General features: G+C 43.5%; 1 protein-coding gene across 6 annotated transcripts; it reads right to left on the bottom strand.

Moving 5' to 3' along the window:
* Positions 1-1,011: 1,011 nt before the first annotated feature.
* On the bottom strand, positions 1,012-27,663 carry fam161b (FAM161 centrosomal protein B). Of its 6 annotated transcripts, none has more exons than XM_055640157.1 (11): positions 27,351-27,663; positions 27,242-27,309; positions 21,109-21,293; positions 18,039-18,184; positions 16,694-17,104; positions 14,603-14,934; positions 13,674-13,801; positions 8,775-8,942; positions 8,064-8,163; positions 4,140-4,294; positions 1,015-3,312 (listed from the first exon to the last, which is right to left on the bottom strand). In XM_055640157.1, exons 3-11 carry the CDS (start codon positions 21,198-21,200, stop codon positions 2,982-2,984), a joined length of 1,863 nt encoding a protein of 620 aa, XP_055496132.1. In that variant the 5' UTR covers positions 21,201-21,293; positions 27,242-27,309; positions 27,351-27,663; the 3' UTR covers positions 1,015-2,981. The 6 variants fall into 6 exon arrangements, with proteins under 6 accessions (XP_055496129.1, XP_055496132.1, XP_055496130.1 ...); XM_055640156.1 differs by having other exon boundaries at positions 1,021-3,312; positions 21,109-21,440; XM_055640154.1 differs by lacking the exons at positions 27,242-27,309; positions 27,351-27,663 and adding an exon at positions 26,095-26,268 and having other exon boundaries at positions 1,012-3,312.
* Between the last annotated feature and the right edge of the window lie 65 nt (positions 27,664-27,728).

Here is a 27,728-nt window from a genome sequence, read left to right as displayed (position 1 = left end):
GCTGGATAGGCAGCATCCCCGGAGAAAGGGAATGGGTGACGTTTTGGGTCGAGACTCTTCTCCAGAGATATTCTCCAGCATCAAAGTGTTGTGACTCAGAAGGTGAGGTGTGGTGGCGGGGGGGGGGGGGAGGGGAGGGACCCCAAGTGCATCCCCGCCAATTACCGGCGCCCGCCCCCCGCCGCCCCCAAACCTCTCCTGAGTCACAACACCTCCACCAGCAGGGCCTTTAATGCTGGAAGACTACAAGCAACTCCAGTGGAACTGATTGCCTATCCCAGCTCTGACTGACTCACTGTTTGTAATGACTCATTCCCTCCACCGAGGGGGCAAACCGACAGCCACTGGACAAGGAGAGAGGCGCAGTCGACGGTCTCCGGCCCGCTGGAGCCAGCGCCTCTTCCCCCCCCCCCGGGCTGGCTGCGGGCCTGGCCCGACATCTCCGGCCACCTCCGGACAGGGACGGAACTGCCTGTCCCGCCAGGTTAATCTACAGCCCTGGACTGTCAAGGGTCAGACAGGAGTGGCGCCCCAGGCCCACAGCCAGTGCAGAGAAACAGCGCTAACTCTCCCTTCTGACTCCCGACTCTCCAGGGCTGTAGGTTAACCCAGCTGGGACAGGCAGAGTTGAGCTGGAGTTAGCGCTGCTTCTCCACGCTGGCGGTAAGCCTGCGCCGACACTCCCGTATGACTCCCGATGTCTCTAGGCGCCCCCCGGAAGGGGTTAGGGCACTCGGGAAGGGACGGGGATGTTCGGCAGTGCTTGTGGCGCTGGAGACCCGGGTTCGATCCTGGCTGCGGATGAGTGTTTATCGTGATTGACCTATGACCTGGGCAAGCGCAGTCGGGATACTGAACTTGCTTATAAACACATGCAATTCTTTAAAAAAATAAAATCATTCTCTCAAATCTTTTAAGTTATAATCGAGGTAAAGAAACCAGCTGGGCATATTTTGGATATTACATCACAGTTACATTGTAGTCAATAGATTTATCCTCAACAGCAGATATGGATTGCCTTTAAAGCAAAAATAGGGATTTCAAAGGAAAACAGGAAGAAACCTGAAAGAGACTTTATTTAACACACTTGGTGAGTACATTATAATAGGACAGAAGTATTAAATAAATACTTATTTCTGATAACAGAACAGCTTAAATGGAAATAAACTTGGATGTTCTACAGTTAGCGCTGCATCTCCATTTAGTACAGGGGTCAGGAACAATAATTTAAAATGAACAGTAAACAGAATTTACCACCCTATTCCTCAGAACTATGTTGATAGTAAGCAGCAAGTGTATTAGTGAGTTCCTACAGTTTACATAATTTAATTTCCATTCTAAAATAATAAATGAATAAAACTTTAAATCTGAATGGAGTTATTCTATTTAAATACACACAAAAAATCCAGTTGCACTATTAAAGAAATAATGCTTGCAGTTAAAAGATCTTGGTTATAAGTATTCAAATAAACGCAGAGCAGTAGTAGCTTACATATGTCTAATGTTCAGACCCTACTAAATCAATAAAAGCTTGAAGGGTGATCTTGTCTTCAAGCTTAATGGACTAACTAGGAAGGGATCATACTGTGGTTATACAGCACAGAAACAGCTCCCTTCAGTCTAAACAACTCTCCGTCTGAAACGTCACCCATTCCTTCTGTCCAGAGATGCTGCCTGTCCGGCTGAGTTACTCCAGCATTTTGTTTTTATACCTTGAGTCTAACTTGCCTATGTCAACCAAGATGCCCCATCGACACTAGTCCCACCTATTAGTGTTAGGCCCATATTCCCCTAAAACCTTCCTATCCATGTATCTGTCCCAATGGCGTCTAAATGTTGAAGACCTCTACACATTGGGAGCTGGGATGAGGAACCATAGATTTAAATTTGTGATTTACGTAACATATAATTTACTACCGAGTAGGGTGGCGCAGTGGCAGAGTTGCACCTTTACAGTGCTTGCGGCGCGGAGACCCGGGTTCGATCCAGACCAAGGGTGCTGTCAGTACGGAGTTTGTACGTTCTCTGCGTGACCTGTGCGGGGAACGCTGGTCGGCGTGGACTCGGTGGGGTGAAGGGCCTGTTTCCGTGCTGTATCTCTTAACTAAACTAAAAAAGCGTGGGAAAGAATAAAGTTTTCTCTTATTTGATTACTAGATGTTTTCTGCAAATAGAAAGTTAGAATAATTATTTCAAGATGAGACATTTGCAGAGATGTAGGATGCTGTTTTAGTCAATGTACAATTTTGTTCGGCCACGGAACATGGAGTAAAATAACATTCTTTGCCTCCAGCCGAATGCCTCTCAACATGATCTAAATGAATAAAACACAGTGCAACAGCACAAAATCCTTCAACATATTACACCTTGAAAAACATGATGTTATGTGAAGCTCAATGTTTTGCTTATACTTACAGTTTTAGTCTGCTGGAGACAGTAGACAATATACAAAAGGTGCAAGAGTAGGCCATTCGGCCCTCCAAGCCAGCACCGCCATTCAATGTGATCATGGCTGATCATCCCCAATCAGTACCCCGTTCCTGCCTTCTCCCCATATCCCCTGACTCTGCTATCTTCAAGAGCCCTACCTAGCTCTCTCTTGAAAGCATCCAGAGAACCGGCCTCCACCACCCTCTGAGGCAGAGAATTCCACAGACCTTCCACAGAGAGGAAGGTGAATGTGGTTAGTTTAAGTGGCACACTTTTCTGGCAGTTTGTCGTTATCCTATCAAAGCCAGCTGGTGCAAATGTGGCTTCAATGCAAAATAAAGTCAAGTGGCCAAAAGAGCTCTTAAACATAGCGGAGTCAAGGGATGTGGGGAGAAGGCAGGAATGGGGTACTGATTGTGGATGATCAGCCATGATCACAGTGAATGGCGGTGCTGGCTCGACGGGCCAAATGGCCTACTCCTGCACCTATTGTCTATTGTCGAAAAGTCCTTAATAGAATCAGGACATGACTATTTTAAAGGACAGAATTACTAGTCCAGTTCGCAGGTTGAATTCTCTCGTACATGAGAATCAAAATGGTGCTCCTGATCAGTATCAGAAACTGTCTCTCGCTCATCATCCTGCTCTCCATTCTCCTCCTGCTCTTCATTCTCTCCATCCTCGTCCTGCTCTCCACTCTCTCCATCCTCATCATGCTCTTCATCGTGGCTCTGCTCTTCATCTTCATATTGCTCTCCATCTTCGTCCTGTTCTCCATTCTCTCCATCCTCGTCCTGTTCTTCATCCCTGTTCTTTCCTTCATACAAGGACCTAAAGTTTTCCAAAGATTCCCGTGACCAGTTATTCTTATGCTTTCCCGTCCTATGACACAAAATAATAATTGGTTGCCCTTGGTTCTTGATTGGACCTACCTAATATCGAGGGGATCTTCAACAATATTCTGTGAACGTTTGAAGATTTAAAAGGATATATAGTTTACCCCTACGTTACTGCAGTTAAGGTAACTGAAATTTACCCTTAATTAATTCACAAATCATTACCAAAAAATGTGAGATGTTGAATACGAATTTGCTCTTTCAGAATGTGAGGGGGAAAAAAAAAGATATCAGCACAAAATGCAAAATAAACAAATTGTGAATTTTTATCAAGGGTTCACGTTATAGATAATCCCGTTGCAGACACATTCGAGGAACAGCTTCTTTCCGGCGGCTGTCACTCTACTAAACAATGTACCTCGGTGACTGCCAATCACCACCCCCCCCCCCCCGGACACTTATTTATTTTTTTTTTATTCAAATCGTTTGCTATGTCGCTCTTCAAGGGAGATGCTAAATGCATTTCGTTGTCTCTGTACTGTACACTGACAATGACAATTAAAATTGAATCTGAATCTGAATCTGAATCTGAATTTGGGGGAACACAAACTCTCCATAACATGGGGATATGCATTATCATAGTTGGATTGAGTGATCTTTTCACATGTTTAATCAATAATGTTTTAATGTTTTATGTATCATTCTTCACTGTCACTGCAGATCATTTAACGCTTAACTGTCACTGCATTGTCACTTGCGGGCGAAGCACCAAGGCAAATTCCTTGTATGTGAATACTTGGCCAATCAACATATTCATTCATTCATTCTTAGTAATGACCCAAATAGCCAATTCTGATGCCACAAATCGATTACCTGCATTCACTCTCATGGATGCTGTCTTCAAGATCAGATAGTGTGAGAGGAATATCCTCTGCATTTCCTCCTTTATCTCTCACAAATTCTTCATCCACCCCAGCTTGCCGCAACGTTTCACGGTAACGTTTCTCGGCCTCAAAGGTGGCATTTTTCTGGCAGAAAAAAAAAGATGTTTTTGCACAAAGTAAAGATCAATGGCAGACTCTTTCACCGTGCAGGTAAGGAAATTAAATTATTTCTATCTTCAGCTTCATTTTCTCTCCAACAAGACTCTTCCCCTTTTGAAAGACTTTTGCATTTTCTGATGATGGATAGAAGTATCTGACTTCTAGTCTCCAATTGCTGCATAAATCTTGATTGTTTGTGTTTCTAAGCTGTGAAAGTTGAGGCCTCCCCGTTGGATTGCAACCTTGTCGTGGTCGGGGAGCTTGTGTGTCTCAGTGACCCCTAGAGCCATGCCAGCGGGAGATTAGCCTCCTGTTAGGGTCTCCCATGCTGGACAGGTCGAAGGGTAGAGAGAGGCGAGACGAAGAGCGATCCACTGGTCCTCCAGGTTGGAGGTTGAGCACAAGGACTAACAACCCTGTCTCGTAAAACAAATATGATACGGAAACAGCAACTGAAGGAATCAACAGTACTGGATGTGATGGACTTCCAGGGCTATCGACAGATGCTAGGATGAATGTCAATGGTGAAAGAGAATCAGACAGCATCCCAAGAATAGCCCTGCACTGGACACTGGAAGGGAGAAGGAAAAGAAGGAGACCCAAAACCACCTGGCCTTGAACTGTAGAGGAGGAAATGAAAAGAATGGACCTGACCTGGGATAGCGTCCAGGAGCTAGCCAAGAACGGACAGGAGTGGAGGACTTTCATTGCTGCCCTACATGCCAGGAGGCATAATAGGCAGTAAGAGAGAGAAGAGAGAGAAAGTTGAGGCCTTCACTACTGACACAGACCTTGCTAGCGGTATGACTATTGATTTCTCTAATTTCAACTAAACCTTGCTTTCCCTCTCTCTCCATTCTTCCCCCATCCTAGTCATCCTGCTAGTTTCACTGTTCGTATCCCTTCGTTGTCACCATCTCCAAGGCCAACAATGGACCATTATGGGCTCCTTGTCCATCAGTGCCAGCTCTGATTTCTTCTGTACCTTTCCATACCTCTAGTTTCCCTCTCCCCTGATTCTCAGCAAAGATCTTATAGCTATAAGATCTTTGATTCTCAGTATGAAGAAAGGTCTTGACCCGAAATGTCACCTTTTTTCTCGGGAGATGCTGCCTCACCTGCTGAGTTACTCCAGCACTTAGTGTCTATCTTCCTTGCTTTTATTGATAGCCACACACACCAGATGTGTCTGCACACACACACACACACACACACACACACATCGCAAAGGCGGGGGCCAGGGAAAGCGGGGGAGCACTGTCTGAAATTCACACCCGCGATGAACAGGAAGGTAAAAGATGGCTGGTACAGTTACGGTAAGTCCTTTAGAGAGCGCGCTGGTACTGCACGGTAAGTCTTTAAAAAGGGGAGGGAGAGGTGGGGGGGGGGGGGGAGAGAGGAGGGAGAGAAGGGCAGAGAAGGAGTGGAGACACTTTTAAGAAGTCAGCCAACTTTGAATAAACTAGCGGGCATTTAACATTACCGGTCAGTTTACTTACCTATTTTTTCTCAACGAGCTTTACCTTCGACTACCTCCGATTACCTTTGATTGTCTTCGACTACCCACGATAGCATTACGACCTACTACGACCTACCTCGACTAAACCTACGAGTAAAAAAATATTGATTTCTTTCTATGGCGATCTTTTTTTACTCGCGGGCATTTTTCAGCATGTTGAGAAAAATGCCGCGACCTTGCTGAGGCCTTGAGTACGAGGGGTCTACTCTCAAGCATGAAGGAGAGTTACAAAGACCTCCTAGGACCACGTGTCGATCATGCTGCGAGTACGAGTCGAGGACAAACTCATCTAAACTCGCGAATTAGGTCGCCGCAGTGGGACAGGCCCTTTAGTCAGCCAATGCCTCTGTTAGGAAATGTGTAGTGAGAAAAGAGGTCCCAGAGATATGTATTGTGGCCGCTGGGTGCACTTATTTGACTTCTAGGCAGTGGGCCGAGCATCAAAAATGTGTCTAGAAATCAACTTTCGTGACCCATGTTTTGGAACTCCATGAAATTTTGCACAGATTTAGAAAAAATATAATTGAGAAGGAAGTCATAACTCATCAGTGCCAAAAGTTGCACATTAATTAATTAAACTAATTAGAAAATGAGATCAAAAAAGTGCCATCTAGTGTCCAACACCCATATATATATGGGGGCGAGTTAAGGTTAGGCATTTTCCTGTCAGCCTGGCATTGCCCCACCCTGCACATTGGGGTTCAGTAAACGGGGAACCCACAGAAACTGGCCTCACCCATTAATTAGCCTGGCTCAGGTGCCGAACCTCTTCGGCAGTCTCATTAAAAAAAACCTCACAATTATATTAATTATATTATTTTTACATTATACATAATTATATATGATTACAGTCATATTCACGTCATATATATATATATATATATATATACACACATATATATGGGTGTTGGACACATATATGGCACTTACATATATATATATATATATATATATACTATATATATATATATATATATATATATATATACCTATATATGACGTGAATATGACTTAATCACTACTACGACCTATATAATTATGTATAATGTAAAAAAGTAATATAATTAATATAATTGTGAGGTTTTTTTTAATGAGACTGCCGAAGAGGTTCGGCACCTGAGCCAGGCTAATTAATGGGTGAGGCCAGTTTCTGTGGGTTCCCCGTTTACTGAACCCCAATGTGCAGGGTGGGGCAATGCCAGGCTGACAGGAAAATGCCTAACCTTAACTCGCCCCCCTTCCAGAGCTGCCCACGGCTGGAGCTGGAGCCGCTGCGGGCTCCGGGCTTTGGCTGCGGGCTCCGTACTTGTGGCCCCGCAGCGCGTCCACCTCGGCCTGCATGCCTTTCTGGTGGTGATGATGGTGGGGAGCAGCACGCCACCCAGGCCGCCTTTAGCACCACCATAGCACCGGCTCTGTCAGACCGCCCGCACGCTTGCTGCGACACCGGCCTACCGACAGCCCGACTGACCACTCGCAGCACCCACCGGAGGCCCGGCCAAACTCTCACCACATAACGGAGGCCCGGCCCGACTGACCGCTCTCACCACCCACCGGAGGCCTAGCCCAACTCTCACCACCCGCCCAGCCTGACCGATCCTCCACAGCATCCATCGGCCGACCGACAGACTGACCGTTTGGCCGACTGACTGACTGTCCGACTGATCCTAACCCTAGCTCTACATTTGTTATTTATAATTTTTATTTAGCAGTTCACATCATAACTTTATAAAGATAAATCAATTGAAAAACAAAATGATCAGCAAGGTGAGCATTACCTTTATTCCATGGAAACCTTGTTATTGTTTTGATGTAATGAGGAGGCAGCCATGATCCCAGGGTCCTCGCTGCCTAGCGACCATAAAACAAAGCGCGGGATTGGTCAATTTGCGTCCGACCTCAATGTCAAACGTGCATTGATTGGGCAATTACTACTCAGGAAATTTGAGGTTTTCACATATTTCTTAAAAATGTGCGGGTTTTGGTCTTGACGAGTTTCAGGTATGATTTATATCCTATTTTTACACAATATGTTAAAAATTCAGGTAGTTCCGTGAGCTGGGTCACGAACCTGAACGAAAAAGCTCCTCGGCCCACAGCCTATTTAAACATCTGAGTGTATTAGAAATCACAGAAGACTTCCCGAGTCTAATTTCCAAACTGAATTATTGTGCAATAATGCTCGTCTCTCGGATTCACAAATTGATTGAGCTTTTCGTCTTCTAACACCCTTACCTGAGAGACTTGTTCAAAAAGGTACGGTCTGCCGCAGACTCGCCTTTTCATCGCCTCTAGTTCCTTCTTGTATTCGTTCTTCCTCTTGAGGTCCGTCTGCCTATAAATTGTGATAGAAAATTAAGCAATAGATACAGGAGAAGGCCATTGCCAGAGCTAAATTATGAGGAAGAATTTGGCAGAGTTGGTTGACAGGGAAATAATGGGGAGAAAATACATAATTTCATCATAATATCATGGTTCGTTTCTTTTCCACTAAATGGGTTAATAGTCATGACCAGCAATAACATACATGGCAGGTAATCCATTTATATGTCATATTTTGGCGGGCACAGTGGTGCAGCTGGTAGAGCCGCAGCCTCACAGCGCCAGGCACCCAGGTTTGATCCTGACCTCGGGTGCTGTCTGTGTGGAGTTTGCTCGTTCTCCCTGTGACAGTGTGGGTTTCCTCCGGGTGCTCCAGTTTCCACCCACATCGCAAAGACGTGCGGGTTTGTAGGTTAATTGGCCTCTGTAAAATTGGCGCAGTCTGTAGGGGGTGGATGAGAAAGTGAGATAACTGGCGAGAATTAATGTGAACAGGTCACAGGGCATTCCTCTGGTCAGCGTGGACTCACTGGGCTGAAAGGCCTGTTTCCATGCTGTATCTCTAAACAAAATACAATAGATAGTCTTACATGTTCTATACACCGAAAATAGAAGTTTACAGACCTATGCTTTTTCAATATTCCTTTGAAGGTCTCAGCAAGGCTCTGATGAGGATCCATTGCTTTAGCCCGGATTGGTAATGTTTTGCGCATGTCGTGAACATTCATTTTATACCTCTCCATCCATTCAGCTTTCTCTACATCATGTTTGTCTCGTTCTTCCAGAGATTTTCTGAGGGATAAAAATAATCAAAATCCAATACAATGAAACACAACTTTGTTTTCCTACTGTTGAGAGTGCTTGACATAGAAATGTACCTTTGATGGGTCCTGGTGTAATACTAAATGGGTGCTGGGTCATTGTTGAATGAGCGCTGGGGCATCGCTTAAAAGCTTTGATTCCTGCCAGGGTACTTGATGAACCTTTATACTCAAGACTATAACTGACAGCTGGAACTGTCTGAGTTACACAACGAACCTCAACTCTGGCTGGCATGGACACAACAGCTTCCTGAACTCCAAATTCCACAATGGAATTTTGACAGGAAAAAGTTAATGCTGATGTAAGTTGGCTATGACACAAGTGCAGATTTGTCAGTTGTTATCCTAGTATATATTGGCTATTCCAAGTATAAATTTTAGCTGGCCAAAGTATATAAACACAAGCTGTTATTGGCTGACATGCCTGTCTAAGTTCTTGGATATTTCCCAAGTGTTATTTGTATTTGGGCTGCTAAATAATCAATTTGTTGGCAGTTAAATTGGAGTTGTAGTTGACGATATGTTTAAGTTGTTATTGGCTATTATCGCATTGTTGTTGTTGAACTATATAGGTTGAGCTGGGTGAACTGATGATGGCTGCCATGCAGGTTATTTGATATTGGACGTTTCACATATCTCGCATTTTGCTATTAAAATCTATCTTATTATCTGCTGCAATAAAAAACATCAAATGCCAGACCATTCCTGTTGACCTTGGCCATAATCCAGACCCAGCTCCTTTGAACCTATTCCCACCACATGATGTCCACCATGCTTTCATGCTCCCCAAGTTACCCAATGTTAATGGTTCATTGTAGGAAGGATCTGCAGATGCCGATTTAAACCAAAGATAGACACAAAATGCTGGAGTAACTCAGCAGGACAGGCAGCATCTCTGGATAGAGGGAATGGGTGACGTTTCGGGGAGAGACCCTTCTCTAGACCTCTTCTGAAGAAAGGTCTCGACCCGAAACATCTCCAGAGATGGTGCCTGTCCCGCTGAGTTACTCCAGCACTTTACCTCTAGCCTCGTTATAAATGGTTTATCTCCTTCATACTGCTCTCTCACCTTAAAAATCTTCCATCATCATCATCACACTCCTTAAAAATAAAAGCTGATCAATGACCCCCTTCTCATTTAAGTGGAATCTCACTTACCCCTCCTCCAGTTCAAAGCCAAGCCACAATAAATAGTGAAAATCTTTGACAGAAGCGTATTAAACCCATTTTTGTATTCCCTTCCCTTTCCAATCTCCTGGATGTGTCCATCTATCCCACTTGTTCAATCTCCTCAATTGTTTCCATCTATTCATTGCTCGTTAAAATCCTTTGATCAAGAACATTTATTATACACTATGTAAAAGATGACCAAGGGTAGGACCTTCGTTATCTAGTCTTGCCAACAATGTCAAAAGGTCAGACAACTATCCTTCTTCAAGGGTCCTGTGTCTATGTTGTATAGCTCGATGACTTGATACAAAAGCCATGAACAATTAATTCTACACAACATTCCCAACAGTTTGTAAAGTAGCACATGACACGGTGGTGAAGCAGTAGAGTTGCTGCCTTACAGCGCCAGAGAGCTGTGTACCACCCTAACTACGTGTGCTCTCTGTATGGAGTTTGCACGTTCTCCCCGTGAACGCGTGGATTTTTTTTGGGTACTCCAGTTTCCTCCTACATCCCATGTGATGCGCGCATGGCGTACATTACGCGCGCATGGCGCGTGGTGAGGCGTGGTGGCGTAGGCAGTGACGCGCGGTCGCCCCAGGATTTTGGGATTCACAAAATCTTCGCGCGCCAACTGCATGAAGCGCAAATGACGCCCAAGTGGGACAGGCCCTTAAAGTTTAAAGAGCAAGCAGTCATGGTAACAGCTCAGTAATGGAGGGGACATTAAGCTGATCAAATCTTTCGCGATGCAGTTGTTACATGTTTCAATTAGTGATTTAACAAGCATTCATTGTTTTTTTGCTGCAATTTCAACTTAAATTGTTGTTGATTGCTGTATACTAGTGGGTTATTAGTCATCATACAATAACCCAAAGCTGTTGGCTGTTATTCAAGAACAAGATCTTTCTGATTGCTTTGCATGACTGCTCTATATAAATATTGAGAATGCTAAATGAAGAAAGACCAAGAAACAGTAAAGGATTATATAAAAGTAAGTTTCCATTTTGTGCTATGTTGTCACTGCATTACATTTACAGCATTGTAATGCAAGAACAATGCAAATTGTATGTAGTAAACACCCATAAATATTAAACAATTGAACAAAAATGTTGACTGTAGGATAAATATTGAATTGGATTTGTACATACACACGTTTTTGAAGGAAGCAGAGTGAGTTTATCAAAAAAGCATCTGGAATTAATAAAAGAACAGAGTAAACTAGACTTTAGATGGGTTTCAAATGTCATTAGAAACGGGAATAGTGCCCGAGGATTGGCGTACTGCGCATGTTGTTCCATTGTTTAAAAAGGGGTCTAAGAGTAAACCTAGCAATTATAGACCTGTTAGTTTGACGTCAGTGGTGGGCAAATTAATGGAAAGGATACTTAGAGATAATATATATAAGCATCTGGATAAACAGGGTCTGATTAGGAACAGTCAACATGGATTTGTGCCTGGAAGGTCATGTTTGACTAAACTTCTTGAATTTTTTGAAGAGATTACTCGGGAAATTGATGAGGGTAAAGCAGTGGATGTTGTATACATGGACTTCAGTAAGGCCTTTGACAAGGTTCCTCACGGAAGGTTGGTTAAGAGGGTTCAATGGTTGGGGATTAATGGTGGAGTAGCAAGATGGATTCAACAGTGGCTGAATGGGAGATGCCAGAGAGTAATGGTGGATGGTTGTTTGTCAGGTTGGAGGCCAGTGACTAGTGGGGTGCCACAGGGATCTGTGTTGGGTCCACTGTTGTTTGTCATGTACATCAATGATCTGGATGATGGTGTGGTAAATTGGATCAGTAAGTATGCAGATGATACTAAGATAGGTGGGGTTGTGGATAATGAAGTCGATTTTCAAAGTCTACAGAGAGATGTATGCCAGTTGGAAGAGTGGGCTGAAAGATGGCAGATGGAGTTTAATGCTGATAAGTGTGAGGTGCTACATCTTGGCAGGACAAATCAAAATAGGACGTACATGGTAAATGGTAGGGAATTGAAGAATGCAGGTGAACAGAGGGATCTGGGAATAACTGTGCACAGTTCCCTGAAAGTGGAATCTCATGTAGATAGGGTGGTAAAGAAAGCTTTTGGTGTGCTGGCCTTTATAAATCAGAGCATTGAGTATAGAAGTTGGGATGTAATGTTAAAATTGTACAAGGCATTGGTGAGGCCAATTTTGGAGTATGGTGTACAATTTTGGTCACCTAATTATAGGAAGGATGTCAACAAAATAGAGAGAGTACAGAGGAGATTTACTAGAATGTTGCCTGGGTTTCAGCAACTAAGTTACAGAGAAAGGTTGAACAAGTTAGGGCTTTATTCTTTGGAGCGCAGAAGGCTAAGGGGGGACTTGATAGAGGTCTTTAAAATGATGAGAGGGATAGATAGACCGAGTTGACGTGGATAAGCTTTTCCCACTGAGAGTAGGGAAGATTCAAACAAGGGGACATGACTTGAGAATTAAGGGACAGAAGTTTAGGGGTAACATGAGGGGGACTTCTTTACTCAGAGAGTGGTGGCTGTGTGGAATGAGCTTCCAGTGAAGGTGGTGGAGGCTGGTTCGTTTATATCATTTAAAAATAAATTGGATAGTTATATGGACGGGAAAGGTATGGAGGGTTATGGTCTGAACGCAGGTGTATGGGACTAGGGGAGAATACGTGTTCGGCATGGACTAGAAGGGTCGAGATGGCCTGTTTCCGTGCTGTAATTGTTATATGGTTATATGTTATATATTATATGGTTACACTCTGGACAGTTTTGGAGGGCCAAGCTTCAGAACGCATGTCAAGGCCGATAGTAGACACAGGAAAGTTTTATTAAACTAGTCGCAAGGGATGAAAGTCCAGAAAAACTAAGATAAACCAGTTAGAGTAGAAAGAAGAGGGAGAGTTACTAGAGGTGCTTAAATTATAGGCTTTTGGAAGAGTAGCTAAGGGAAAAAAATGTGCAAATACTGAAAGGTCAATAACCATAACAAACAGATTTAAGTTAATTGGTGAGAAATATTCAGAGCTGACATGAAGAAAAAGGCATTTATGCACCTTCAAGATAGACACAAAATGTAACTCAGTGGGACAGGCAGCACCTATGGAGAGAAGCAATGGGTAGTGTTTTGGGTTGAGAACTTTCTTCAGACCTCATGCACCCTGCTGTAATTAACATGGAAAAGTATTAAGATGGAGAGGTTTCAGAAGGGAATTAGATAAAAGGGTGTAATTTTCATGGCAAAGAGGAAAGAACAGAGGAGCAGGAACAACTCGTATTGTTTGAGTATAAAGCTCATGGGCAGAGTGTGTGCAGGGTCATTGAAGGAAACCCATTAAGTGGAATAAGATGCTGGAGCCTCAGCCCAAATTTAACACAAGCAAAAACCTCTTAGCTTAATTACTGATCACAGGTGACAATATAAGCTCAGACACAGACAGACTCCATAATCCATTATTACGCCATTTATTTTCAACGAACTAAATAGAAACATCAGGTGTATTAACAATGACCATTTATGCTTAAACCCAGTGTTGTTTACCTGACAGCCGACTGCCTTTTTCTTGCAGCGTTTGTTGTCGAGATGGGAAGCGTATGAGAAAACAATGAACGGATATCACTGAAAGAATTACTTTTTTTCAAGTGATTCTGTGTGTTTTTATGGGAATCCTATAAATGCGACAGAAAAGATTGATTTTACTCTTGCAAAATATTAAAATTAGTCATGGTTACAAGATGCAGCCAATACACATCACTACGGGACGAGTCCGAGCTTGTCTCTCTTATCAATTGGTAGACACATTTCAATGGCACCAGTCATTGTCTCAATATACATCAACCTGAGACAAGCCTGGGCATGTCTTTCTCTCTCTTGGAATAAAAGCTATAACCTACAGTCAAGTATTCCACCATGTATCTTTTATATATTAAAAAGCATTTAACCTTTTCACATAGAAACATAGAAAATAGGTGCAGGAGTAGGCCATTCAGCCCTTTGAGCCAGCACCGCCATTCAATATGATCATGGCTGATCATCCAAAATCAGTACCCTGTTCCGGCATTTTCCCCATATCCCTTGATTCCCTTAGCTCTAAGCGCCAAATCTAACTCTCTCTTGAAAACTCTCTAGAATGCCAGTATGAAGCAGTACGAAATGCTGGAGTAATTCTGCGGGACAGGCAGCACATCTGGAGAGACGGTGGACACAAAATGCAGGAGTAAATCACCGGGACAGGCAGCATCTCTGGAGTGCATTTGAAAGGCTTTGTCCCACCACCACCTCTTTTCCAGCCTTCTCCCCCCTTACTACAATTAGTCAGAATAAGGATCCCAACATGAAACGTCGCCTATCTATGTCCCCGAGAGATTTTGCTCTATCCGCTGAGTTCTTGCATTGCTCTGTGTTGAAAGAATGTCAATTCAAGCAAAATCCAAACAGTGAAGCTGAAAAGAAAATAGTTTAAAATGTACCTTTGATCCGATTTTACTCTTGTCTTTACTGTGACGTGGTGGCAGCTTTGATGTCTGCAGTTCAAAAGGCACACATTTTGTTGTCTCCTTTGTCTCCTTTCTTGCTTCTCTTTGAAATGCATTGTACAGTTTTGTGTAGTCAGGGATTTCTGGATTTATCCTTGGCTTGAACTTTGGTTTTTCCTCCAGGAAGGCCAGCTTCTCCTGTCTTGTTCTCATGGAGCTTGTAGTGACCGTTTTTTTGCTTGGCCTTTGATCCACGGGTGCTGCGGCTTTTTTGAGCAAATCCTCAGCTCTCATCTGAATCCGGATTTTTCTGTAGAGTTCGTTTTCTTTAAGGGATGATGGGGGGGGGGGAGAAAAAAACACATCTATTAACGAGAAAAATACTCGCTAATAGACTTACGCAATTCTCTTGCGTAAATTTGGTGCGTGTGCAGATGTGGTGAAGATGTCACTATTTAGAGCATACTGCACACCACTCTACACTGCGCACCTGTGGTTGAACTATGGAAAGACAAGTTTGCAGAGACTAAAGGTGGGATATAACGATGCCATGAGAACACTGCTAAGGAAACCTAGATGGTGTAGTGCCAGTAGTATGTTTGTGGCTGCAGTAGTCAGTACTTTAGAAGCTACCCTAAGAAATCACATGTATAAATTCATGACTCTAAAAATGTAATTATTGTGGCCTTGTCAAACATAAGGGTTAGCACAACACGTTACGAATCCCAGTTGTGGAGCCACTGGTATCGTTGTAGGACATTGATACTAAGATTTTATATGTACATTATGATATATTTTTTTAATATGCAATGCATTGTTTTATGTAATGTTGCCCCTTGTCTGGACCTCGAGTCCGTAATAAAGTTTATTATTATTATTATTGGTAATATTGATATATTGTACCAGTGCTTTTTTAGTGGACAAAAGGTGCCAGTACTCATATCAAATTAGGCTACATTGAACAACAATTTTTTTCCATCAATATAACCATTTCTGTTTTGATTTTGCTACCAAACAACTTCTAATTTAGTAAAATAATAACCAAAAAGTTTCACATTAATGTTTTAGTTAAGTAATGAATAAAGATTTTAAAAATCTAGTTTTTAACTTTTTCAGTTAAGAATACAGTGGCGCAGCAGTAGAGCTGCTGCCTTACAGCGCCAGAGACCCGGGTTCGATCCTGACTACAGGTGCGGTTTGAGCGGAGTTTGCACGTTCTCCCTGTGACTGCGTGGGTTTTCTCCGGGTGCTCCGGTTTCCTCCCACATCCCAAAGATGTGAAGGTTTGGCTTCTGTAAATTGCCCCCAGTGTGTAGGATGCAAGAGTGGGACAACATAGAACCAGTGTATGGGTGATTGTTGGTCGCTGTGGACTCGGTGAGCCGCAGGGCTTGTACCTCTAAACTAAATTAAACTAAACTAAACTAGCGTTGTCGGTATGCCATAATGGCCATGTACCATGACAAAAAAAGCACTGTGTTATACCATGGCCCTAGGAAAGAGGAGGCAAAGGTTTCAGGCCCAACACTAAACACTGAATGTCAGCTGTTCTGTTATGAAGTGTTACTAAGCAGAATTTTGCAACTTCTTGTCAATTGACTGGAGAGACAGTTGAATGTTACCACAATATGTTTTGAGACGCAGAGAATGTACCAAAGTGTGGACAACCGAGAACGACAAAACTGAATAATTTTATGTGTATTGGGGGAGTGTTGATTTTTGGCAGCTGTATAACACATGGCTGGTGTGCTGGCATTTTCTTTGAGATGCCTCGCACGGCAGGTTTCCCCAACGTCAATCACGTCCTACACGGCAAGAGACACAGGCAGTAAAAGAAACAGCATTCCTTGTTCTTGGTTCTCCAACGCATATGGTCAAGTCAGCTCTTATTTCTGGTCAGAAGCTGGACAGACAGATGCCAAAGATCGTGTTACTGTCTCATCTGTAGATTGCCTGTGCCTTATGGAAATATTTCCCAAATCAAAAATATAACATGATCAGAATGCTCCTGCACAATAACAAACTGATCATGGTAAATACATATTGCGATTATAAATACATATTGTGATTAGTTATTTGTTTTACCTTTGAGTTTCTCGCTCATCGATGCATCTTTGACAGAGCGTGGAATTTTCTTTATCTGTTTTGTTGTATTCTCAGCTTCTGGAACCAAGGTATGGAGCTGTTCTTTCAACTTCTCTTTCCTCCCTTCTTCCTTCTTGGTAAAGCTAAATGGTTTCTGTGTGGACAGCAGATACTCTTGCCGTTTCTCCATTTCTTTGCGTCTCTTTTCATCATTCTGTTCATTGATTTCGTCGTAAAGTTGCAGGTAAACATGACCGGGTGCAGGAAGGGCTCGGAACTTCTTCTGACATTCTGCCTCTTCCTTCTGCCACTTTTCCACCAGCTGCTTCTCCATTTCCAGTGTCACTCTCGACCGAAGAACCTCCGTCTTCTTCTGGCTTTCCCGCATGGTCATGTTGAACGGCTGAGGCACTGCACAAAATAAGTCAGTAAGAAATCATGCGTGGTGCAGTCCAACACCAATGCTACACGAGCTTTACACATGCTTTATAAGATTAGTAAATCACAGTGCAATTCTTCACCCACCTAATACATTGTACCTGCAGCACAGAGACAAGACATTGGGGCTGAATAATTCATACAAGTATTGAGGTCGGTGTGAGACAATAGATAATAGACAATAGGTACAGGAGTAGGGCCGAAGGGCCTTCGAGCCAGCACCGCCATTCAATGTGATCATGGTTGATCATCCCTAATCAGCACCCCTTTCCTGCCTTCTCCCCATATCCCCTGATTCCGCTATCTTTTAGAGCCCTATCTAGTTCTCCTTGAAAGTATCCAGAGAACCGGCCTCCACCGCCCTCTGAGGCAGAAAATTCCACAAACTCTGCGTGAAGAAATATTTCTTTGTCTCCATTCTAAATGGCTTACCCCTTATTCTTAAACTGTGGCCTCTAGTTCTGGACTCCCCCAAAATCGGGAACCTCTAGAATGTCCAAATCCTTAATAATCTTATATGTTTCAATAAGATCCCCTCTCATCTTCCTCCTGTTTAATGAAAACATTCTTTGATTCCTTTCTTCCTCCTGTGTTTCCAGTCCCTTTCAACTAATTGATTTTATATGCCTCAACCATTATATCCTGGTAGGTTCCACATTCTAACTGTGTAAAGAAACTTCTGTCAAATTCCTACTTGGTTGTATTTTTTTCCCCAAAAAAGGCAAGGAATGCCATAGAGACTGAGCACTTTTCCACTTGATATTTGTCCATTGCAATTTTGTCTGCTTTAAAACTGACCACATGCAATTAATGAAATGTTCCCTTTGTTCTCTTTCAACAACCAAACTCACATGAGATAGACAGAAAAAACTTGCATTGGCTGGAGAATAAATTGGAAGTGTTTCACCTGTAATCTGTGAGATCCATGCTGATGTAGCATTCTTAGGTCTGCTGGACTTCTTCGGCTGCAAATAATCCTTTTCAACACTCCCCTCTGAAGCAGTTAAACTGCAGAATTCATTACCAGAGTAGGAGTTTCTCTTCATTATATCCCTGGTGAAGAAATAAAATGAACAGGCAGTAAGATAAACAATTAATAGGCAGGCATGTTTCTTCTTGCTATAGCGTGCACAACCTAAAGTTATAAAACAACTTGTTCCGTTTGATCTTCTGTTTGTGCACGTCAGGTTGATTGCATTCGTCGAAACAAGGTGGACCACGTGAAGGTTGCAATCTCCCACCCTCAGGCATGTTTTATGGTGAGATATATGATCCAAATCCTATCTACATATGTAGAAACAAAGAACTGCAGATGCTGGAAGGAGAAGGCTGGAGGCCTGCAACAGCCTGGGACTGGTCTAGAACAGGCACCGCTCAGCATGGGTGGACATCCTGGGGGGGGCCTGTCCGCCCCATGTTTTGAGAGGTAGGGGACAATCCTCCTCACGTTTTGTGACCTGGGCGCTACAGCCAGTTCCAGGTCAGCTCGCCTGCCCCAGGACTGGCTGTAGCGCCCAGTTCAGCTCACCTGCCTCGGGACTGGCAGTAGCACCCAGGTCGCCTGCGTGCCCCGGGACTGGCTGCAGTTCCCAGGTCGCGAAAACTAATTAAAAAAATATATTCCTGCGGGCCTGATGATTTTGGGTTACCGGCCGGATCCGGTCCGTGGGCCATAGGTTGCCGACCCCTGTAGACGTCAGGCCTCATTGTGTCCCCCCCCCATGTTTTAAAAGCAATTTCCGCCCATGCCGCTCAGAAGAAATAGAGTGTGGAGTGTGAAATGGTGCCAAAATATGGGGCCTCTAGCATGCAGTCAGTAGACTGTGTTTGTACACTTGCTCATCGAGGATTGGGGGTGTGGCACAACCCTTTTGGGATGTTTGCATGAAAAATAATTTGTACGTGTGACATTATAAGCACCATTGCATCATACCAAAGATAGACACAAGAGTAACTCGGTGGGTCAGGCAGTATCTCTGGAGAAAAAGGATGGGTGACATTTTGTGTTGGGACCATTCTTCATACTTGGATGAGAACATACAGTGCAAGATTAGCAAGTTTGCTGATGATACAAAAGTGAGTGGTTTTGCAGATAGTGAAGATGGTTGTGAAAGATTGCAGCAGGATCTGGATCGATTGGCCAGGAATGGTTGATGGAATATAATACAGAGGAGTGTGAGGTGTTGCATTTTGGGACGTCGAACAAGGGCAGGACCTACACAGTAAAAGGTTGGCCTCTGGGTAGTGTTGTAGAGCAGAAGGATTTAGGAGTACAGGTGCATGGTTCCTTGAAGGTTGAGTCGCAGGTAGATAAGGTGGTCAAAAAGGTTTTTTTCATTTTGGCCTTCATCAGTCAGAGTATTGAGCATAGAAGTTGGGAGATAATGTTGCAGTTGTATAAGACGTTGGTGAGATCGCATGTAGAATATTGTGTGCAGTTCTAGGCACCATGTTATAAGAAAGATATTGTCAAGCTTGAAAGGGTTCAGAAAAGATTTACGAGGGTATTGCCAGGACTAGAGGGTGTGAGCTATAGGGTGAGGTTGAGTAGGCTGGGTCTCTATTCCATGGAGCCCAGGAGAATGAGGGGGGGTCTTATAGAGGTGTACAAAATCATGAGGGGAATAGATTGGGTAGATGCACAGAGTCTCTTGCCCAGGGTAGGGGAATTGAGGAACAGAGGACATAGGTTCAAGGTGAAGGGGAAAACATTTAATAGGAATCCGAGGGGTAACATTTTCACACAGAGGGTGGTGGGTGTATGGAACAAGCTGCCAAAGGAGGTAGTTGAGGCTGGAACTATCCCTTCATTTAAGAGACAATTCGACAGGTACATGGATAGGACAGGTTTGGAGGGATTAAAGATCAAACGCAGGCAAGTGGGACTAGTGTAGCTGGGACATCGTTGGCAGGTTTGGGCAAGTTGGGTCGAAGGACCTGTTTTCACACTTTATCACTCTATGACTATATGATTCCCTTCGGGAAGTAAGACTTTTACACTTTAGAGATACAGCGCAGAGATAGGCCCTTCGGCCCATCAAGTCCATGACCACCCCATACACTAGCACTGTCCTACACACGAGGGACAATTTACAATTTTACCACAGCCAATTAACCTACAAACCTCCATGTTTTTTACAGTGTGGGAGGAAACCGGATCACCCGGAGAGCCCCCACAGTAACAGGGAAAATGTACAAACTCCGTACAGACAGCACCCACAGTCAGGATTAAACCCAGGGCGCTGGCACTGCGAGACAGCAGCCCTAAGACATTCACTAATTCCAGAGAAAGTTAGTGAGACATCCTAGATGTGGTGTGTTGAAGGGGATAAGTGTGGAAAGGAAATGAAATAGTCCTGTGGGTGGGAAATGACTGCTCATTAATTACTTAAATACATTATCCTTTACTCTGGACAGGTTCCATCCATTACTCTTTGTTTCCCTAATGGAAACACCAGCTGAAATAGCAGGATGGGAATACAATAAAGATAATAAAAATAATATTACAACTTTGCTTTAAGTGAATGAGAATGTTATTATGAATATTGCTAGAAGTATCCGGACAAATTGGTTCTTCGTTTGATTGATGAAAACAAATATTTGAAACACCCTGCATGTAAACAAACATGAAGTGGGTTCGTAGACATAATTGGCGATCATGCCCCATCCCAGAATGTCATTAATTTATTGATGAATGTACTTTTATCACTATCTGGAATTCCCTCCATCTTTCCTCATCTTACTTTACTTATCCACCTTGATATCATCTTCTGGGGTTGAGTGTTGAAAGATATTGATATTGATATAATCCTTGATAAATATCTTGGACTCTTTTGCTACATTTGGAGAGGCTATCAATGTTCAAGTTATTATTGAGTCAATGAGACAACAGAAGGGGCTAATTAATGGTTATGGGAACAAATGAGCATAACTGCACTAAACAGTGGATTTATCCATGTTAACCACAATAGACTCACCCAGATGGATTTGGCTTGGGCGATCTATTGTTCAAGGAGATTCTTCCTTCATTCATTGCAAAGAATTTGACCACTTCTTCTGTCAGTCCCATGTTTTTATTTATTTCCGTATGCTCCAATTTATGTTTATTAGTCAGCTGCTCATATTGAACGTCCAGTGCCAGCAGTCTTTGTCTACAGGAGTCCTGCAAGGCAATGAGACCTTCGTAGTACTGCTTCTTAGAATCTCCCTGATCTTGGCTCAGAAAATCCATTAATTCACCTTTGTTGCTCTTGTTGAATCCAACATTAGGAGATTCATTACTTGAATTGGTGTCATTTTCAGGCATAATCTGCCAAGAAATCATATTGTATTTTATTACAATCACCAATAAACGATTAGCATCCCCAATCTGTATATACAGCATATTAGCCATTTTGATGGGTGTGGATTCATCTGATTTGTTCTTTAATATATATACTTCCGATGTAATTTGTGCACTGCCTAAATAATGCCATAATAAAATTGACTATACTGTATTATTATGGTCTTCAGTATAAATGAACTCAGGGGTGTCTTTGATTGCACCAAGGACTTTGGGCTTTTTTATTTTAGTATTGGGTTATTAATTTATTGATTTTTTTTGTTTATTATATATTATAATCATACAGTGGAAACAGGCGTCAGCCATAATCCCAATGAATGGCAGTGCTGGCTCGAATTAAATCTTTACCCCCTCACTTTAAACCAATGTCCTCAGGTTCTTGATTCTGGGCAAGAGACTACCTGATCTATTCCTCTCATTATTTTGTACCTACTCCTGCACCTATTGTCTATCGTCTATTGATATGGGGAGAAGGCAGGAACGGGGTACTGATTGGGGATGATCAGTCATTGTGGGTACAAGTACTTTGGGATCCGGATTTACAATACAGGATGCACAACCTTTTATCGGACTATGATCACATTGAATGGCGGTGTTGGCTTGAAGGGCCGAATGGCCTACTCCTGCACCTGTTGTCTATTGACTGGCCTAGATTCAACTAGCCCATACACCATAGTTGATATTCATATCCTGAGGATAAGCAGCGACGCACAATAAATAACTCATTACTAAGTGTCACGTGCAAACCCATGCACAAATATAGTTCAAATTTAAATCTGTGTCATTCTGCAATGTGCCAATAGATATCTATGAAAGGTAGTTGTTACTCTCTCCATGAACCCAACCTTACAGTGATGCCAGATATAGCGGCCTGGATTGGCAAACAGCTGCCAATTTACAGAAAATCTTTCTGTCAGAAACAAATAATTTGGAAGTACAGTGAAGTTGGACACAAAATGCTGGAGTAACTCAGCGGTCAGGCAGCATCTCTGGAGAAAAGGAACAGGTGACGTTTTGGGTCAACACCCTTCTTCCATCTGAGGTCAGTCTAAAGAAAGGTCTCAACCCTAAACATCCCTTATTCCTTTTCTCCAAAGGTGCTACCTGACCCGCTGAGTTACTCCAGCATTTTGTGTCTGTCTTCAGTGTAAACCAACATCTGCAGTTCCTTCCTACACAAGTACAGTGGGGTGTCAGTCAGGGAATTGTTGGCACCTGGCCCTTTCCAATGGCACTGACAGTGGGGTACCGCAAGGCTGTGCTGAGGGCTATGAACTTAATGATTTGAATTATTCAAAGTAACATTAGCAAATTTGCAGATTACATAAAGCATGAACTGTGACTTAAATTTCACACAGAGAGTGGGATAAATGTGAATCTCTGGAACAGATCTCTGCCACAGGGAGGGTAGTTGAGGGGACCTGGGTTCATTGGCCATATTTAAGAGGTTGGCCTTAGATGTGGCCCTTGTGGCTAAGGGAGATCAGGGGGTATGGAGAGAAGGGGACAGGCTATTGAGGGAGTGCGGGATACTGAGTAATTGCTGAGGATGAGCAGCCATGATCATATTGAATGGCGGTGCAGCCTCGAAGGGCAGAATGGCCTACTCCTGCACCTAATTTCTATGTTTCTATGTTTCTAATATGGACGCCCGCGGACTAAGGTCCTTCTGCTGCTGGACATTGAGTCCGTTGAAGATGCCCCACAAACAAGGCAGGCATGAGTGGCAAGGGTATTTTGTTGAACACTATCAAGTATGCAAACCCTATTAAGTATGACACATTTAAGAAGGAACTGCAGATGCTGGAAAAATCGAAAGTAGATAAAAAATGCTAGCAAAACTCAGCAAGTGAGGCAGCATCTATGGAGAAAAAATCTGTGTAGGCGATGTTTCGGGATCAAGACACTTCTTCAGACTGATGTACGGGATGCCAGAGATAGGGCCTGGATTGGCAAACAGCTGGGAAAAAGAAACAAATAATTTGGAAGAGGCGTGGAGTGGTCAGGCAGCTGGAGAAAAGGAACGGGGGGGGGGGGGGGTCTCAGGTGCTACCTGACCCGCTGAACGAGGGAGTGTAAGCAAGGACTACCTGAAATTAGAGAAGTCGATGTTCATACCGCTGGGGTGTAAACTACCCAAGCAAAATATGAGGTGTTGTTCCTCCAATATAAGCTGGGCCTCACTCTGCCAATGGAGGAAGCCCAGGACAGAAAGGTCAGATTCAGAATGGGAGGGGAGTTGAAGTGCTGGGCAACCGTGAGATCAGGTTGGTTAGTAGAGGTTTTCAGCAAAGCGGTCGTTGAGCCTACGCTTGGTCTCGCCGATGTAGAGAAATGCCATTCAAGTATGACATTATTGAATGTATAAGAGAATGTATGAAAATGGTTTTTGCTGTTTTTGTTTAAATAAAAAAAACATTTAATCATACAAGGATACTCCAGCAGTTATATTAAACACAAAGTCCAATAATATTCGCAGACTGCATACTTCTGCAAACAAGACACTATGCCCTTAAGTTTTAGACTTTCCTACTCTGGGGGGAAAAAAACTGTGATCATCCATGTTATTTATGTGCCTCATGATTTTATAAATCCTTTGCTCCAGCAAAAAAAAACGTTCAGCCTATCCAGTCGCTCTTTATAACTTTAGGGGGCAAACACAGGCAGGTTGTACTAGTATAGATGGGACATTTTGGTAGGAATGGGCAAGTTGAGCTGAAGGGCCTGTTTCTGTGCTTTATGCCTCCATGGCATATAACCTATCAACTATTTACAGGTTTAAAATTACTCAATATATTTACTCAGTTTTGGTCTTCTCAAATCCTAAATTCATCACTCTTAAGCTGTACTAGACAGCGCTAGAATACCCACTCAAGGCAAGAACAATTTTGGTGTTTAAGAAGGAACTGCAGATGTTGGAAAATCAAAGGTAGACAGAAATGCTGGAGAAACTCAGCGGGTGAGGCAGCATCAATGGAGAGAAGGAAATAGGCAACATTTTGGGTTGAAACCCTTCTTCAGACAGACAATTTCAGTGTATCTCTTCTCTGAAAGGTTTTATACACATCGGATCTCACATTTAGTACAATCGTCACATTAGCATAATTGTTCCCATACCTATAAATAGATTGAATCAATTGTTAAAATTAAACTAAACACAGGCTAATAATACTCAACTACTACATTTACACATTGTACTTGGTATGTTATTACACACCATGAACTCAATTGCTCAACTTCTATTTCAGTTGTTTCTCAAGACATTTGCTTTGTGCAAAAACTGCGGAAGGAATTGCTGCATGCTCCTGTCCAGTAATTAATTGCCAATTGAACCCATCCATTTCCATTGCCAACTCTATGTTACCACCCGCTCACCAAATCTGATTTACCCCAGCTGATTTAACGACCCTGCCCTCCAGGATCACCCCTGGAGGGCAGGGTTATAACACCCCTCTCCCTCTGCCACAGAAGGCAGTGGAGGCCAATTCACTAGATGTTTTCAAGAGAGAGTTAGATTTAGCTCTTAGGGCTGAGGGAATCAAGTGATATTATCTCAATGGTTATTATCTCAGATTATTATCTCAATGGTGTCAGATTAGGAAAAAGGGAAGTACAACGACACCTGGGTGTCCTTGCACACCAGTCACTGAAAGTAAACATGCAGGTACAGCAGGCAGTGAAGAAAGCTAATGGCATGTTGGCCTTCATAACAAGAGGATTTGAGAATAGGAGTAAAGAGGTCCTTCTGCACTTGTACATGACCCTGGTGAGACCATATCTGGAGTATTGTGCGCAGTTTTGGTCTCCTCATTTGAGGAAGGACATCCTTGCTATTGAGGCAGAGTAGGTTCACGAGGTTAATCCGCGGGATGGCGGGACTGTCATATGAGGAAAGATTGGAAAGACTAGGCCTGTATTCACTGGAATTTAGAAGGATGAGAGGTAATCTTATAGAAACGTATAAAATCATAAAAGGACTGGACAAGCTAGATGCAGGAAAAATGTTCCCAATGTTGGGGGAGTCCAGAACCAGGGGCCACACAGTCTAAGAATAAAGGGGAGGCCATTTAAAACAGATGAGAAAAAAACGTTTTCACCCAGAGTTGTGAATTTGTGGAATTCTCTGCAACAGAAGGCAGTGGAGGTCAATTCACTGGATGAATTTAAAAGAGAGTTAGATAGAGCTCCAGGGGCTAGTGGAATCAAGGGATATGGGGAGAAGGTAGGCACGGTTTATCAGCCATGATCACAGTGAATGGCGGTGCTGGCTCGAAGGGCCGAATGGCCTCCTCCTGCTCCTATTTTCTATGTTTCCCTACCCTGAGGTCCCTCCCTCCCCCGACCCCAGGCGCTCCCTCAATCCCCCGACACCCCGCTCCCTCCTCTCTGCCCCGGGCGCTCCCTCCCTTCTTCCCCTTGCCTTGGCCGCTCCTCCCGATCCCGGGCGCTCCTTCCCTCCCTTCTTCCCCTTGCCTTGGCCGCTCCTCCCGATCCCGGGCGCTGCCTCCCTTCTTCCCCCTGCCCCGGGCGCTCCCTCGCATCTAGGCCGCGACGCCGTCCCCATGGCAACCAGAGGCCTAGCAGGCCAGGCTGCGCCGGTGATCCCAGCGGACCCACCCACCTGGGGTCTCCCGCGGCCTCCTGCCGTCTCCCCCTCTGCCTGGCCCCAGTCCAGCGGCCGCGCCAGGCATTGGCTCCGGTTGCTGAGCCCGGGGTCTCCGGTAAAGCCGAGGCCGAGCGACCCCGGCATCTTCCCCGCTGCCCTGCCCAGCACAGCCCTTCGCCGCCTGGCAACAGGCCCCGATTGGTCAATCATAACACCGCCCCGCCCACTCCTCAAAGATTAAACTGGATTAAAACATAATTATTGTGTTCCAATTATATTGATAATCACTTTCTAATCCAATGCATGAGAAATAAAATGCTACAAATACCCATGATTTGACTTGGAATCCCATCTACCCAATCCCATATACTCAAATATCCATGATTTGGAGATAGACACAAAATGCTGCAGTAACTCAGCAGGGACAGGCAGCATCTCTGCAGAGAAGGAATGGGTGAAGTTTCGGATCGATACCCTTCTTCAGACATGATTTGGAACCCCATATACCCAATCCTATATACTCAAATACCCACGATGAGGAATCCCATCGCATACTCAAATATCCATGATGTGGAAAGGGAACTGTTCAGAGAATGAGAGAAGCTAATTTATGGTCATATTGTCACATGTCCCATATATATATATATATATATATATATATATATATATATATATATAAATAATGTATTTGTCTAAATACTGTCTCTGTAGAATTTATTTATTGACATAAAGATAAAACATAAAACAAACAAACCTTTAGGACTATTGTGATCATCGGAGGCGTTAACATTAACCTTTGTGATCGTTATTTATGGTCATAAGAACGGGAGTGTGGAGAAGTGTCAAGAGGGAGTTTTTATTGTCATAGGTCCCGAAACAGAACAATGTAATTCTTAGATAGACACAAAGAACCGGAGTGACTCAAATATATTCACCGTTAACAACTAGCATTTGCGACTATTCACTCGGTCTAAAGAAGGGATTATCAATTAATAATTATTTTTTTACAAAATACTGATGCACTGTTCTTGGATGCACAAAGCATTGGCTTAAAATTGCCACAGCATAAGGAATCCAACGAAGAGGTGGAAACTAACAGACTTTCGCATGACAAAATGCAGAAGACAGAACAAGCATGGTAGATTAAATTCTGAAACCTCACCTATTCTTTCTCGCTGGATTTGCTGCCTGTCCAGCTGAGTTAATCCAGCATTTTGTGTCAAGGTGCACCTATTTTTTCCTCCCAGACTTGCTGCAAAAAATAGGTGCACCTATTTTTTCCTCCCAGACTTGCTGCATGTCCAGCAGAGTTACTCCAGCATTTTGTGTCCAGCTGCACCTATTCTTTCTCTCCAGAGTTGCTGCCTGTCCAGCTGAGTTAATCCAGCATTTTGTGTCTACTTGCACCTATTTTTTTCCTCCCTGACTTGCTGCATGTCCAGCACAGTTACTCCAGCATTTTGTGTCAAGCTGCACCTATTCTTTCTCTCCAGAGTTGCTGCATGTCCAGCAGAGTTACTCCAGTATTTTGTGTCCAGCTGCACCTATTCTTTCTCTCCAGACTTGCTGCACGTCCAGCAGAGTTACTCCAGCATTTTGTGTCAAGCTGCACCTATTCTCTCTCTCCAGAGTTGCTGCATTTCCAGCTG

Source organism: Leucoraja erinacea, chromosome 9, assembly GCF_028641065.1.
Source record: "Leucoraja erinacea ecotype New England chromosome 9, Leri_hhj_1, whole genome shotgun sequence".
Lineage (NCBI taxonomy): Eukaryota > Metazoa > Chordata > Chondrichthyes > Rajiformes > Rajidae > Leucoraja > Leucoraja erinaceus.
Note: the sequence above shows the minus strand (reverse complement) of the source record. Positions and strands in the feature narration are given on the sequence as shown.

Excerpts from the sequence above, each read along its gene's own strand:
- fam161b (XM_055640152.1), bottom strand. The coding sequence starts at position 26,289 with ATGATTGACCAATCGGGGCCTGTTGCCAGGCGGCGAAGGGCTGTGCTG. Across the intron at positions 13,802-14,602 it reads AGAGTAAAATCGGATCAAAG|GATTCCCATAAAAACACACA; the intron begins GTACATTTTAAA and ends TCGCATTTATAG. Across the intron at positions 4,295-8,063 it reads TTTTTGAACAAGTCTCTCAG|AAAAATGCCACCTTTGAGGC; the intron begins GTAAGGGTGTTA and ends TTTTTCTGCCAG.